Source organism: Muscardinus avellanarius (genome assembly GCF_963383645.1).
Source record: "Muscardinus avellanarius genome assembly, chromosome: 10".
Lineage (NCBI taxonomy): Eukaryota > Metazoa > Chordata > Mammalia > Rodentia > Gliridae > Muscardinus > Muscardinus avellanarius.
Window position 1 is genome coordinate 113,226,269 of NC_137796.1, and position 15,832 is coordinate 113,242,100.

General features: G+C 58.5%; 1 protein-coding gene across 1 annotated transcript; it reads right to left on the reverse strand.

Annotated features, from left to right (window-relative positions):
• Positions 1-11,618: 11,618 nt before the first annotated feature.
• On the reverse strand, positions 11,619-13,463 carry PRR35 (proline rich 35; the record flags this gene model as incomplete). The annotated part of the gene is made up of 2 exons (XM_080704224.1): positions 11,619-12,234; positions 12,442-13,463. The coding sequence occupies 2 exons, from the start codon at positions 13,461-13,463 to the stop codon at positions 11,619-11,621; spliced, it is 1,638 nt and encodes a 545-aa protein (XP_080560350.1).
• Positions 13,464-15,832: the final 2,369 nt, after the last annotated feature.

The following is a 15,832-nucleotide window of genomic DNA, read 5'->3' on the forward strand; positions in this document are numbered from 1 at the left end:
CTATTTTTTATTTTTGAAACGGGGTCTCACTAAGTTGCGGAGGGCCTCATTAAGTAGCTGAGGGTATCTGTGAACCAGGATCCTCCAGTCTCCACCTCCCAAATGCTGGGATTATAAGTGTGCACCACCACGCCCGGCTAGTCCTTTTATATTTATTTATTTATTTATTTATTTATTTATTTATTTATTTATTTATTTAGTGAGTCTGGGGATGGAACCCAGAGGCAGTCAACCTCTGAGCTACACCCCCTCCGGTCTCAGCCTCCCGAATGCTGGGATTACAAGTGTATGCCACCACGCCCGGCTATTTTATTTGTTTTTTATTATTTATTTATTTAGTGATATTGGGGGTGGAACTCAGGGGCTTTTCTACCTCAGGGCTATACTCCCAGACCTATTTTATACTTTATTTGGAAACAGGGTCACACCCGGCTAGTCCTTTTATTTTTTATTTTATTTATTTATTTATTTATTTGTGGTACTGGGGTTCCTGGAAGCCCTTCTACCTCCGGGCTACACTCCCAGACCTATTTTATATATTTTTTTTTATTTGGAAACAGGGTCTCTTAAACCAGGGAGGCTGGCTCCGAACCAGCGCTATCCTCCTGTCTCCACCTCCCAAGCACGAGGATTACAAGCATGTGCCACCACACCCAGCTAGTCCTTTTATTTATTTATTTATTTATTTATTTATTTATTTATTTATTTATTTATGTGGTATTAGGGGTGGAACCCAGAGGCTTTCTCCCACCAGGCTATACTCCCAGACCTATTTTATATTTTATTTGGAAACAGGGTCTCACTAAATTGCTGAGAGCCTCACTAAGTAGCTGAGGCTGGCTTCGAACTTGTGCAATCCTCCTGTCTCAGCCTCCCAAGCGCGGGGATTACAAGTGTGCGCCACCACACCCAGCTAGTCCTTTTATTCTGAAACAGGGTCCCACTGAGTTGCAAAGGGACTCACTAAGTAGCTGAGGCTGTCTGCAAATCACAATCCTCCTCTCTCAGCCTCCCAAATGCTGGGATTACAAGTGTGCGCCACTATGCCTGCCTGCCATTTTAATTTTCTATTTATTTATTTATTTGTACTGAGGATTGACCCAAGAGCACTATACCCTTGAGCTACACTCTCAACCTTTTTTATTATTCTGTTTTTTGTTTGTTTGTTTGTTTTGGTACTAGGGATTGAACCTAGGTGCATTCTACCTCTGAACTATACTCCCAACCCTATTTTTAATTTTTTTTTTTTTTTTTTTTTTGTGTGTGTGTGTGTGTGTGTGTGTGTGTGTGGTACTGGGGATGGAACCCAGGGACATTCTACCTCCAAGCTACACCCCCAGCTTTTTTTGTGTGTGTGTGGTACTGGGGTTCCTGGAAGCCCTTCTACCTCCAGGCTACACTCCCAGACCTATTTTTATACTTTTTATTTGGAAACAGGGTCTCTTAACCCCAGCTTTATTTTTCATTCTTTATTTTGAAACCCAGTCTCACTGAGTTGCAAAGGGCCTCACTGAGTAGCTCAGGCTGTCCTTGAACCACGTGATCCTCCGGTCTCCGGTCTCAGTCTCCCGAATGCTGGGATTACAAGTGTGTGCCACCACACCCAGACTATTTTTTTCTTTTCTTTCAGTATTAAGGATTGAACCCAGGGCCATTCTACCTCCAAACTACACTTCCAGACTTATTTTTTATTCTTTATTTTGAAACAGGGTCTCACTGAATTAAGCATGCACCACCATGCCTGGCTATAAGACCCTGGTTTTTTTGTTTGGTGTTTTTTTGCGGTACTGGAGATGGAACCTAGAGGCATTCGACTTCCGAGCTGCACCTTTAGCCCTAATTTTTATTCTTTATTTTGAAACCGGGTCTTACTAAGTTACAAATGGCTTCACTAAGGACGGGTGTGGTGGTGCACGCTTGTAATCCCTGCGCTTGGGAGGCTGAGACAGGAGGATCACACAGGTTCAAAGCCAGCCTCAGCTACTTAGTGAGGCTCTCAGCAACTTAGTGAGACCCTGTTTCCAAATAAAATAATATAAAAATAGGTCTGGGAGTATAGCCCGGAAGTAGAAAGCCTCTGGGTTCCACCACCAGTACCACCAAAAAAAAAAAAAAAAAAAAAAAAAAAATGGCCTCACTAAGTAGCTGGGGCTGTTTGGGAACTGCGATCCTCTGGTCTCAGCCTCCCAAATGCTGGGATTACAAGCACGTGCCACCATGCCCGGCAGACCCTGTTTTTTGTTTTTGTTTTTTTTGGTGGAACTGGGGTTCCTGGAAGCCCTACCTCCGGGCTACACTCCCAGGCCTATTTTTTATATTTTTATTTGAAAACAGGGTCTCGTAAGCCAGCACAGCTGGCTTCGAACCTGTGCGATCCTCCTGTCTCTGCCTCCCAAGCGGGGGGGGGGGGGGTGGGGGGGTGGGGGGGGTGTTTACAAGTGTGCGCCACCATACCCGGCAGACCCTGGTTTTTTGTTTTATTTATTTTTTTGCAGTACTGGGGATTGAACCCAGGGGCATTCTACCTCTGAACTGTACCCCAAGCCCTGTTCTTTTTTATTTTGAAATAGGGGTATTCTGCTTCCAAGCTGCAACCCCAGCTCTATTTTATTTTTATTTAGAAACAAGATCTCACTAATTTGATGAGTATGTCATTACTTGCTGAGGCTGTCCTTGAACTTGTGATCTTTGAACTTGTGATTCTCCTGTCTCACCTCCCAAGTACTGGTACTGATTTATGTTTTATTTTGGAATGGTCTCACTAAGTTTCTGAGGCTAGCCTCAAACCTGTGGTCCTCCTCACTCAACCTCTCAAGTACGAGGATAAGAGGCAGGCCAACCCTTTTTCCTTTATTTTGAAACAGGGTCCCATTAAGTTGCCTGGTCTGGCCTCAAACTTGCAATACCTCTGCCTCAGTCTGCCATGTAACTGGGATTATTATAGGTGTGTGCCACCACATCTAGCTAGAAAGATTTACTTATGAGAAGGGGACATGCCAGGTATGGTGGCGCACGCTTGTAATCCCAGCATTTGGAAAGCTGACACTGGAGGATCACATTTTCCGGACAGCCTCAGCTACTACTTAGTGAGGCCCTCTGCAACTCAGTGAGACCCTGTTTCAAAATAAAGAATAAAAAATAGGAGCCAGGTGGTGGCACACACTTGTAATCCCAGCATTTGGGAGGCTGAGAAAGGAGGATCACGGTTCATGACCAGCCTCAACTACTTATTGAGGCCCTCTGCAACTCAGTGAGACCCTGTTTCAAAATAAAAGAATAAAAAAGTAGGGCTGGGGGTGGGGCTCAGAGGTAGAACGCCCCGGGTTCCATCCCCACTACTGCAAAAAAGTGGGGGGGGGACCTGGAGGGGTACCTTGGAAGTGGAATACCCCAGGTTCAATCTCTAGCAACATAATAAATAGGGTTGAGGATGTAGCTTAGTGGCAGAGCACCGCTGGGTTAAATCCCAGGAATGCAAAAAATAATTAATTAAACGAGGCCCTAGGCAGCTGAGTCCTGGACTCTGTGAGGCCATTCCTTTCCTCAGAGGTGAGCTACTTGAAAGTGTGGGTCTAAGCCGGGCGTGGTGGCGCACGCTTGTAATCCCTGCGCTTGGGAGGCGGAGACAGGAGGATCGCGCAGGTTCGAAGCCAGCAGGTTCCAAGCCAGCAGGTTCAAAGCCAGCCGCGCTGGCTTAAGAGACTGTTTCCAAATAAAAATATAAAAAAATAGGTGTCTGGGAGTGTAGCCCTGAGGTAGAAGGGTTTCCAGGAACCCCAGTACCACCAATAAATAAATAAATAAATAAATAAATAAATAAAGAAAGAAAGAAAGAAAGAAAGAAAGAAAGAAAGAAAGAAAAGTGTGGGTCTCCTTAGACTGCCTGCTGGGCCCTCTGAGGACCTGCCAAAGGACCTGATGTGCAGGACCACCTCCGCCAGCACAGTGATGAGAGGCTGCTGGGCTAGCTGGCAGGGTCTGGTGCTGACACTGGCCTTCCTCAGACACTAGTCCCCCATCTCAACTGCACAAAAGACGAAGCAGCCGCCTCAGCAAAGACCCCCAAGTTAGTGCCCACACAAAGCGAGGGACACAGACCTTGGACTGAGCCTATGCCTCCAGATCTGGCATTCACCAATCTCTGGTTAGAGGGGACAGACCTCCAGGAGAGGTCTCACAGACACAAATGCCCAGAGCTTAAAAGACCATGTTTGTATCCTCGTACTTGGGAGGCTGAAACAGGAGCATTATAGGTTTGTGACCAGCCTCAGCTACTTAGCAAGGCCATCTGCAACTTAGACCCTGTTTCAAAATAAAAGAATAGACCAGGCCAGAAGGTCTAGGTCTGTGAACCAGCTCGGGAAAGGTCTTTCACAGATGTAGTACTAACTGAAAAGGGTATGTCTGAGTCAAGCTGTAGAACTCCCAGAATGCCCGTTCCCTACAAAGACCAGAGAGGGCAGGCAAAGGGTGGATGCCCACAGGGGCAGCCCTGATGTCCAGCCTCAGCCTCAGCCATTCCCTGTGGCTGGCACCAAGGACCAATTTCTTTTCCTGTCCCTTCTGCAGGGCCTGCCTCCGGGGGACACTGACACTGAGCCCCGAAGACCCTGTGAGAGGGCCAGCGCGATTCTGCCTGTGAGGGGCCAGTGTGTTTGGGTAGATGGCTGCCAGGAGGCCCTCAAAGACAGGACAAGCCCTTCAGCCCCTCAGGATACTCCTGCTCAACCAAATGGCATCATCACCCCGCGGGGAATACCTGTCCAGGCAACTAAGGAAAACTGCTGTGGCTCTCCTTGGCAGAGAAGAAACCGCCCAAGTCTAACAGTCAATCGATGTTCTGGGGGGCTGGTTATTCAGTATGCTCACACTGGGTAAATTCACGGGGCTGTACACACACAATCTGTGTACTTCCTTTGTGTAGTACAGTTCATTTATAAGGTTTACCTTAAAAGCAAAACAAAATAGCTCCTCAAATCTAAGGAAGGAGATTGGAGGGCAAGTGCTGATGCTCTGATCTGTGGGGTGGTGAGAGAACGCAGCAAATTATGGGGCAAACCCCCAGCCCCCCCAGCCTCCCCCTGCCTCCGGGAGTGGCGCAAGGGAGTGTGCTGGCTCACCGGGCTGCAGGGGGTCCAGCAGCCAGCACAGGATGAAAGGGTGAGCAATCGATAGCAGAGAAGGTGCAGAAGGCAGGCAGAAACTTGGGTGAGGTGAGCATCTTCAAACAGTGATCCAACAATGGCCTGCGCCTGGAAAAAACCTCTGCCGGGGAGGAGACAGCCCCTCCAGAACAGCCGCGTTCCCCGAGACCAGGTGAGGCCTGGGCGCAACCCACAGAACTCCACTTCAGGAAGAGGTGCTGCCCATCTTCCCCGCAGAAACGGACTCGGGGCCAAGCTCGGGCAGGATCAGGCAGGGACAATTCTGGGCTGTAACCTTTCTGTGAAGCCTTACTAGGACTTGTCTTTATCCCACCTGAGTGCTCGCACGCACGCACGCACGCTCGCACGCACGCACGCACACTTTCTCGCCTTCTGTAAACAGTGCTTTCCCCTCCCCTCTCAGAGGTGGAAGTGGATCTGTTTCTGCTCTCCTGCGGTCAGTGCTGCGGGCACCCAAGGCCCTCCCGGCGCGGCCCGCGGCCCGGCGACTGGCTCCCGGGAGGCGCGTTCCCGCGTCACGACCCGAGCCGGGCCCCCCGCTCCCCGCCGCCCGAGCCGGGGCCCCGTGCTCACCGGCTGCTTCCCCGCGCCGCGCCCGCGGGCGGCGGGGAGGGGATGGGGTCGGGGCCGAGTCCTGCGGGCCCGGGCGGACGACGGAGCTCGCGGGCCCCAGCCCCGCCGGGCAGCGCCGCGGGACACCAGCCCCATTTCCGCCCGCCCGCGTGTTGCCGCGCGACGGTCCGTCTCCCAAAGGTGCCCGGGCTGCCCGCGGGCCGCTCCCGGGCGTTCCGACGGCGCAGCGGCCCCATCCGGCCCCGCCCAGACTACCTGAGCTTTTTGTGGTTCTTGTAGGTACTAGGGACTGGACCCACGGACTCTCTACCACTGAGCTACATCCCTAGTCCTTTTAATTTTTTGTTTGTTTGTTTTGTTTTGTGACACGGTCTCACTAAATCACCCAGGCTAGATCCGGGGCGCGGTGGCACACACTTGTAATCCCAGTACTTGGGAGGCTGAGACGGGAGGGTCGCTGGTTCCCAGTTCAGCCTCAGCTACTTATGAGGCTTTCTGCAACTTAATGAGACCCTGTTTCAAATAAAAGAATAAAAAATAGGACTGAGGGTGTCACTTGGAGGTAGAATGCCCCTGGGTTCAATCCCCAGCAACAGGGAAAAAAAGAAAGAAAGAAAAAAAAAAGATTCCCAGGCTAGCCTCGAACTCGTGATCCTCCCAGTTCAGCCTCCCAAGTCACTGGGATCACAAGCCTGTGCCATGGTCTCGGACTGAGCTGTTTCCTCTTCTCAGGGACCCAATGGGCCTGACCCTCCGGAGCTCAGACCCCTGCCCTGCCTCTCAGAGTGAAAGAACCCACAGGCCCAGCATGTGTCCCTAAAGAAGTTGTTCCTGGCCCCCGGTCGTGGCCTCTCACACTACTCTCTGCAGAGGGGCTGCCCTGCGACCCTTGCAGCCCAGCTGTGCTGGGAAGGCTGAGCCTGGCCCAGGGTCACAGCCATCTGGCCCCAGGAAGCACACACAGAGCACACATGGGCATCCCTGGTCCCAGCAGGCTGTAACTAACATTTATTGTTCACCTACTACAGGTGCTTTCTTACATCTGCATTGTGCTGGTGATAGGCAGGGTGCCACCTGAAGCCTAGAGGGGCAACGTTGAGCCCTTCCCCTGCCGCCCGCTCCCACATCAAGACCCTGGGCTAGGCCTCAGCTGGCTGAGTAGCCACCCCCTCGCCTCCCCTTTCGGGCAGCTTTTCCCATTTGTCACATGGGAGGAGAATCCATGGTTTTTCTCTTTTTTAAGCAGCAGAATCTTCACCCGCAGAGGAGGGCTGCCCAGAACCCTCCTAGTTCTCCTGCTCCAGGAGCGTGGAGCTGTCTGGATGTGGTTTTCACAGGAGAAATTGAAGGCTCAGACAGCCTTTGAAGTAGTTTCTCATGAGGACATAAAACAGACACTGATACTCCAAACCTGGCCATGCACCCCCAGGCCCCTCGCTCTCCCTCCTTACCTCTCCACTGGGCCCAGAGAAGCCGCTAGAGCTCAGGACGGTGGCGCCTCTGAGGCAGGAGGACTGAGGGGCCACATCCCTACCCTGGGCCACCCAGCCCAGCCCAGCCCAGCCCAGCCGCACCCTCCCTGCCTGCCTCTGATTAGGCTCCAGCCCAGATAGGTGCTGGCCGGCAGCCCGTCACACAAGGACCTCTAGGCGGCAGCGGCCAGTCCCAAAGCTCAGGCCTCCTACACCTGGGCCAGCAGAGCCAGGTCCTTAGTGGACTAGGGGGTGGGGGTGCAGAGGCCGGGGGCACACTGAGCTGGGGCGTGGAGAGGGCCGCGTGTTGGAGCCTCACAGGGAAGGCCTGGGAGATAGCTGATGAGATGGAGTACTTGCCCAGAGGCAGGCACAAGGCCAGGCCAGAGCTCTGGTCGGGAAGTACATGCACCAGTGGTCCTAGCTCTTTGAAGGCTAGTCCCCGAGGTACTGGTACACCTTGATGCAGTTGTCTCCGGCATCTGCCACCACAAGCTGGCCCTGGGGTGCACAGGCCACAGCTGAGGGCCGCTCCAGGCCCTCGGACAGCAGGCAGGCAGGAGGCCCAACCCTGGGAAACAGGGTCACCTGGCGCCGCTGCTCGTCGGCCACAATAACGTTGCCCTCCGAATCAGAGCACACGCCTGCTGGGCAGCCAAAGGTGTGTCCTGTGAGGGTCCCCAGGGAGCCCAGGCGCTGGCGGGCGCTGCCGAACAGCCACACATCCCCGAACTCCTCACTCACAGCGAGGCCGCCATCGGGCCCTGGGCCCACCCAGCAGGGCCCCTGAAGCCCCAGCACTGAGGCTGGGGCCAAGGGCTCCCAGGTGGGGCCCAGCGCAAAGCTATGCACAGCCCCAAGCACATAATCTGCCACCAAGAAGCGGCCAAGGGCATCCACAGCCAGCCCTCGGGGGGACAGGAATGTGCCGGCTGTCACCCAGCGGCCCTGGGGGGCCCGAGGAGTGTGCTGGAGGGCACGGACAGCACCCTGGACAAGGTCACTGACCACCACGAGTCCTGAATCTGTCACTGCCACATCCTCTGGAACAAAGTCCCCAGCTCCCTGCGTGTGGCAGGGCAGGTGGCACACGGAGCGTCCCTCCAGGTCCAGAACTTGGATGCAGGGCGCAGCCCCAGCTGTCACAAAGAGCAGGCCATCCCGGGAGCAGTGAAGACCGCGGGGGCCGCCCACAGGCACCAGGATCTGCCCCAGCAGCCGAGGCTGCCACCAGCGAGCGGAGCATCCAGCGGAGTCCAGTGTGAGCCGCAGGCGTGGGGCCCAGCGGGCCTGGAGCCGGGGGCCAGGGTCAGGCCAGTGGTGGAGTCACAGCTCCAGGTTCTCTGCAGCTGCAATAGAAATGATGGTGCCCACTCTGCTAGCTGTGGGAGCTGAGCAGGATTCCAGCTCAGCTCCTCCATGTCCTGACGACCCGCCAGGTCCCCAGGCCCAGCAGCCACCCAGGTGCTAACGTGTCTGAGACAGGAGTCTGGGAGACACAACCCACCCATGAAACTCAAAAGCTGAAGGTGTGTTTTTTGTTTTTGCGGAACTGGGGATTGAACTTGGGGCATTCTACCTCCAAGCCCCACCCCCAGCCCTATTTATTTATTTGTTTGTTTGGCGGTACTGGGATTGGAACCAAGGGACATTCTACCTCTGGGCTATACCCCAGCTCTATTTTTTATACTTTATTTTGAAACAGGATCTCACTAAGTTGCAGAGGGCCTCACTAAGTAGCTGAGGCTGGCTGTGAACCCGGATCCTCCTCTCTCAGCCTCCCGAATGCTGGGATTACAAGCGTGTGTGTGCCACCATGCCCGGCATTTATTCTTTATTTTAAAATAGGGCCTCACTAAGTAGCTGAGACTGGCTTTGAACTTGTGATCCTCCTGTCTCAACCTCCCAAATACTGGGATTACAAGCATGTGGCACCATGCCAAGTTGAAGGTTTTTTTTTTTTTTTTTTTTTTCCAGTAATGGGGATGGAACCCAGGACATTCTACCTCAAAGCTACACTCCCAGCCCTATTTTTTGTTCTTTATTTTGTAACCGGGTCTCACTGAGTTGCAGAGGGCCTCGCTAAGTAGCTGGGGCTGTTTGGGAACCGCGATCCTCCTGTCAGCCTCCCGAATGCTGGGATTACAAGCGTGCGCTACCACGCCCACCCGGCTAGGTCAAAGGTTTTAATCAAAGTTCCAAAGGAACTGCAGCGCCTGAGAGGTGGCAGATGAGCAGCATTCCTAACTCCCTGCCCGGGGCCCCTTCCCTCTCGGTCCTGGGCTCCTGCTAGTCACCCACACACAGCCCGTGCCGTTGCCAGCTCAGGGAAACCTCCAGCCCCCGGTGGGAGAGGCCGGTCCTTCCAGCTCTCCAGTCCCCCATCCAAAGAGGCCAGCAGGCCCTACCTGGGCCGGCTCCGCTCTGCTCTGCGACCTGCACCAGCCTCTGTTGTGGAGACCAGGCTGGGGGAAGGGAGGAGCTGCCTGGCAGGTTCCCACAGAGACAGGCTGGGCAGGGCGAGAGGGGGTGCAGACGGCCTGGCCCCATCTGCCTGAGGGCCGCGAAGCTGGAACAAGAACCGAGTCCCAGTTCACAATACCGCCTTCCTGCCTGGGGCCTACGCACAGGCCTCCCCCTCCCTGGACCTTCTCCCCACAGCCAGGCTTGGCTGGACGCTTCTCAGCAGGACTCTCTCCTATCCGGGAGGCCCAGCGGCATTCCCGCTCCCAGGCCACACCCCAGGCAGGACCTTAGTGCCAGGGCCTCAGGGAAGGTGACCTGCTGGCTGGGTCACCCCCACCGCCTGCCAGGAGGGCAGGCTGGTCCAGTCTCCTGTGAGGCCGGCAATTCAGCTTCAGAGTGAGGAATCGGGGCTCCATAGAGATGAGGGTGCCCAGGAGGGCAGGCTCACCTCAGACATCTCCCGCTTTGCCCACAGCCCCTGGTGACCCCAGGACGCCTCTGGCTGGAGCAACCTAGCTGGCACCTGTCAGCCCCGTCTGCAACCCATGCCCCTCTGGCCTGGCCAGCGAGTACCCCAGCTCTGGAAACCACCTGTACTGCCTTGCAGTGGGGTGGCTGCCTGATACTATCACCAGGGCGGCGCGGTTCACGGGGCAGCCGGAGGTCCTGCTCCAACTGGCCCTAGCCTGGCCAGCCCAGCCCCAACTCACCAGCTGGGTGCTGCCCGAGGGCTGCGTGCACTGCAGGCGTTCCTGCTGGTCATGAAGGGTGCACCCAGCTCCCGGGGGAGAGAAGTGATTAGCTGTGGCTGGGGGGCCTGGTGCTCCCTCCCGCCCCCACCCCCCACGCCTGTGGAAGGCCAAGCCCGGCCACACTGGGGGAGGCAGCGAGCTGTGAAGGCCATCGATGCCTATCGTGGCCGCGGGGGCCCAGGGGAGGCCGCGCGGGGTAAGCAGCCCTGAGCCGCAGGACACAGACGCGCCAGGCACCCTGCACAGGCAAGACTGGTGCCAGGGCTGAAGTTCAAGGCGCACGCCCACCATCAGCACTGGAAGGCAGGCCTGCCTCCCGCTCCCCTGCTCTGTCCCTGGGCCCCTCTGCATCCCCAGTAAGGGGACTGGGTGAGAGGTGGGAAGGAAGCAGGAAGGCCAGCGATACTGCCCACCCAGGATGCCCAGGCCAGGGACCTTTTCTTTTCTTTCTTTCTTTCTTTCTTTCTTTCTTTCTTTCTTTCTTTCTTTCTTTTTTTTTTTTTTTTTGTGGTACTGGGGATGGAACCTCCGGGCTACACTCCCAGACCTATTTTTATATATTTTTTTTTATTTGGAAATAGGGTCTCTTAAGTCAGTGAGGCTGGCTTCGAACCTGTGTGACCCTCCTATCTCCACCTCCCAAGTGCGGGAATTACAAGCCTGTGCCACCACGCCTGGCTTTCTTTTCTTTTCTTTCTTTCTTTTCTTTTCTTTTCTTTTTTTTTTTTTTTTTTTTTTTTTTTTGTACTGGGGATGGAACCCAGGAGCATTCTACCTCTGAGCTATACCCCCAGCCCTATTTTTTATTCTTTATTTTGAAATAGGGTCTCACTGAGTTGCAAAGGGCTTCACTAAGTAGCTGAGGCTGTCTGCAAACCGCGATCCTCCTGTCTCAGCCTCCCAAATGCTGGGATTACAAGCGGGCGCCACCACACCCGGCTTCAGGGCCATCTTCATGCGGGGGGGGGGGGGGGTCCAGATGCTTACGTTGGGGTGGCAAATGAAGGAGACAGGCAGGGCGTTTCAAGTGGCTTCTATTTTAATGTTCACAATGGTGATCAATAAATAGCTGTGAACCCCCCACCCCCCCACCCCATTCCCACATGGCCCAGAGACAAACCTCAGCCCAGGCCGGCAGGCCTGTCACACACACTGACGAGCCCCGGGACCATACACTAAGGGAGCTGTGGTCAGACCTCCGCCCCTGGGGGGCTCTGCAGGCCAGGGGGATCCTTAGGGGTCTGGGAGCCCCCAGCCCCGACACGAGAGCCCCAGCCACTGCCAGAAGCGACAGGGTCCTCCGGAGGCTGGCGGAGGGGACCTGGTGGGGGGACGCTGGAGTCAGCCTCACACTTGGTGGTGTGGCGGGAGAAGGGCTCAAGCGTCGTGGGGACCAGCATGCCGAGGGGCTCGGGGGCTCCCCTGGCCAGTGTGGGGCCCGGCTCAGGCAGCCCCCAAGCTCCTGCAGGCGCCGGCGGATCCTTGGTGGGTGCTCGTTTCACGGAGAGGTCGAGAGGTGTGTCTGGCGGTCGCGCTGCCCGCTCCAGGGCCTGGTGGATGGTGAGGAGCTCCTGGCGGATCTTGCCCAGCTGCTCCCGCAGAGGCCGGGGGGCCAGCTGCCCTAGGCACTGCTCCACCCTGGCGTAGTCGCCAAGCGCCTGGGTCAGGTCCTCGCCCACGGGCCCAGGGCTCCCCAGCACTGAGCCACGGGGCTGTGGGGGAGGCGGGACCCCCGTGTCCGCAGCCTCAGGGTCTGCTGTCTCCTTATCCGCAGGCCAGAGTGCTGTGGGGGAGCCAGCCGGCAGGCTGGAGTACAGTGAGAGCAGATGAGGACCTGCACAGCCCTGCACACTGTCCCTGTCCCGCCGCCTGTCCTCTGCCCAGCCATCACCCAGGACCCCAGGGGAAGAGCGGAGGCCCCCAGAGCTGCCCGCCCAGTACAGATGGTCTCAGCACGCAAGCTCCCGTTGCCCCCGACCCCTCCACCACGGATCTGGGGCCCATGGCACCCACCTGCTCTGGGGACCGAAGCTTGCCAGGCTTGAAGCCTTCAGGAGCTCCAGCCTGCTCCCCAGGGGCAGCCTTCTCTGGGGGTCACTCTGAGCGGCCCACTGCAACTCGCCCTCCTGCCCGGGGTCCCTCACAGTGCCAGGGGGCCAGGGCCCTGGCATCCCAGGAGCCAGAGTCCCAGGGGCCCCCTTCAGGGGTGCTGAGGGTTTGGCAGGGACAGCCCTGCCTGAGGGCACCCCCAGCCGCTGCTCCAGGAGTAGTGGGTAGAACAGGCGGGGGGCCAGGGCTGCACGCTCGGGGGGCTGCGGGGGCGGGAAGGTCACAGCAGGGGGCAGCAGGGGGCCGGCCGAGGCCAGGAAGGGCATGTGGGCCGCAGCGGCCAGTGAGGGTCCCAGGTAGGAGAAGATGCCAGGGCCCAGAGGGTAGTTGAGGCCCAGCAGCGACAGGTGGAGGCTCTGGGCCTCCGGGAGCTCCCCCGGGGCAGGCGGTGGGTAGCAGGGGACAGTACTCTCAGGGCCTGCTGAGGCCACAGCCCCCACAGCCACATTTCTCGGGCCACCACCCAGCCCCGGCTTCCAGGACTCCACCAGGAGCCTGCTGGGGCCCGGGCCCTTCCGAGCAGCCCTACCCAGAGGGGGCAATGGCCCTGGGGAGCCATTGGCCCCCGGCTTAGGGGCCCCACCGCAGCGGTGCTGGGAGAGGCTGTCAGGGAGGTCAGGCTGGCTACTGTGGTCCAGGGGGCCCCCGGGGCGGTCAGGGCTGGACTCCCGGGGCCTGGGCGAGGGGGGCGCACGGCGGCCTGCCCAGTCCGGGGAGGCTGGCAGCAGCGAGAGGGAGTCTTTGCAGAGGCTGTACTTCATGTGGTTGTACAGGTGCGACTTCTCCAGGCACGTGAAGGGGCACTGGAAGCACTTGTAGTTGTAGGGCTTGCCCCAGGGCCGGGGGATGTAGTGTGGCTTCTTGGGCTTCCGCGCCCTGGCCCTGGCCCCGGCGCCTACTCGGCAGGAGCCTGCCTCCCGGGACATGGCAGCCTGCTAGCGGGCCAGCTGGGATACCATGGCCACCTGCAGACAGGGGGCTGTGGTCAGCACCAGGTGCTTCTGGCTCCCCACCTCTGCACCAGGGCCCCCCAACCCCGGGGACAGACGCCTAGGGTCCCCCCTGCCCTGCTGGCCTTGCTCAGGCGCCAACACCACCCCATCCCGCTTTGAGCTGCAGACCCGCCCTCATCCTTGAGCTCTCAGGCACTCCAGCGCCCAGTTATCAGTGGAGTGAGGCACAGTCAAAGAGACACAGGCACCAAACAATTGTGTGATGGAAGTATGGCCTCGGCAGCGTTGAGAAACCACACTACAGCTTCTTTTTCCCTCCATAATTTATCCAAAATAAAATGTTTAAGCTGGTGCCTGGCGTGGTGGCACACGCTTGTAATCCCAGCTTTCGGGAGGCTGAGACAGGAGGATCGCGGTTCGCGGACAGCCTCAGCTACTTAGTGAGGCCCTCCGCAACTCAGGGAGACCCTGTTTCAAAATAAAAAATAAAAAATAGGGCAGGGGGGTGTAGCTCAGAGGTAGAATGCCCCTGGGTTCCATCACAAGACCCACACAAAAAAATGTTTAAGCTGGCATCCTATAGGATACTGGGTGACCCTATATAAATCTCCGGCCCTGAGGCCAGGCTGGCCCCTGCTGGCCAATTTCTGGGATGGTCTCCTTGGGTGCTCCACCTCCTGCACCAGGCAGGTACCTGAGGAGCATTTGGTAAATGGCTGAAGGAAGCCGAGTGTGACCAGATCCCCTCTGTCTGTGCCCCTCCAGAGACCCAGGCCCATTGTGCTGTCTGCCTCTGAGGGAGGGCTGGGGAGACCAGCAGAGGCTCTGAATGCGCGTGCACGTGTGTGTGTGTGTGTGTGTGTGTGTGTGTGTGGTTGATGGAGACCAGTGTCTCTGAGGGGGGTCGGCCTCCCCGGGGCCAGTCCAGGCCAGGGGGGAGTAGATGTCGCAGCACGGCCCCACGGCGCAGCCACCTGCTCGGCCCAACTCCATCTGGGTGGCTCCAGGCAGGTCAGCGACCCAGCCCGAAGCTCGGTCAGGCTTAGCCCAGACCCTCTCCTCCCTGCACCCGCACCACACGCTGGCTCGCAGCCGCTCCGCACTCCATCTGGGCTGCCACCTGGGCCGTCGCCGCCCAGCCCTGGTGCCGGTGGGGTGCGGGGTGTGTGTGCACACAGGCTCAGAGGGCTCCTCGCTCGGCACCTGGAGGCCACGCTGCCTGCAGCGCACCAGCTCGGAACCGCCTGTGCCACCAGGCGCAGAGTGCCCGGACCGCACACGCACTGCACCCCACTCAGTGGACAGGACGGCTTTTCCTGAGAGCGCAGCCGCAGCAGAGGACACACACGCACAGACTCACTGGCCCTCACACGGGTGGACGTGCACACTGCGTGGTGGACAGAGGGCTGGGTGGGCGGCACTGGGCTCAGCCCTCAGCAGACAGTCACCAGGTGGGCACCCCATTAGGGAATGGCCACAGCCGTAGCCAACGTTGCCGTCCAAAGGCACGGGCCCCAGGGGGGTCAGCCTGCCCGCAGGTGTGGCGCTGGGCGCACGGAGGCCGAGCAGGGGCTGCAGACCCAGCCTGGATGTGGTGGGTGCAAAGGCAGCCCCTTCTTCCTGCCCTGTCCCCCCCAAGATGCGGATGACAGATAGGCGTGCGCACTGGGCGACAGAGGCGCTGTGCGGGGCCATCGATCACCCGGCCCTGCGAGCCACGCAGCTGTGCCAACTGGTGCCGCCGCCGCCCACCTCCCCGCGGGACGGGGTCCCCGGCCCTGGGCTCTGCAGGCTCCTCGGCCCCACGTCCGGGCCGGTGCCCCCGGTGGGGGCCGGGTCTGGCCGCCCCCGCCCCCGAGGCTGCTGACCAGCTCCGCCGCCCCCCGGCCGCCGGGGCTCGCACAGGCCGGCCTCCGGGGTCGGGTCGCCGCTCAGGACGGCGCGGGCGGACGGCGGGACCCCCGGCGGGCGCGGGGCGGCTGAGCTCGGCCCCGCACGGCCCCCGCACGGCCCCCGCCCGCCCGCGCCGTCCGCCGCCGCCCGCGCCAACTTCGCGGAGCGCCGCCGCCTTACCGTGGCCGAGTGGAGCCCGCGGCGCCGCCGAGTCCTCGCCCCGCGAACTTCCCGCCTTCGCCGCGGACGCCGGGGAAACTGAGGCGGGCGCCGCGGACGCGGACCGCCGCCCCCCGACGCCGGCTCGCGCCAAGTTGCGGGCGGAGCGCGCGTGCGCCAAGGCGCGCGGGGCGCGGACCCCTGCCCTGCCCTGCACGCCTGCCCCTGCCCACCGCCCTGCCCTGCACGCCTGCCCACCGCCCTGCCCTGCACGCCTGCCCACCGCCCTG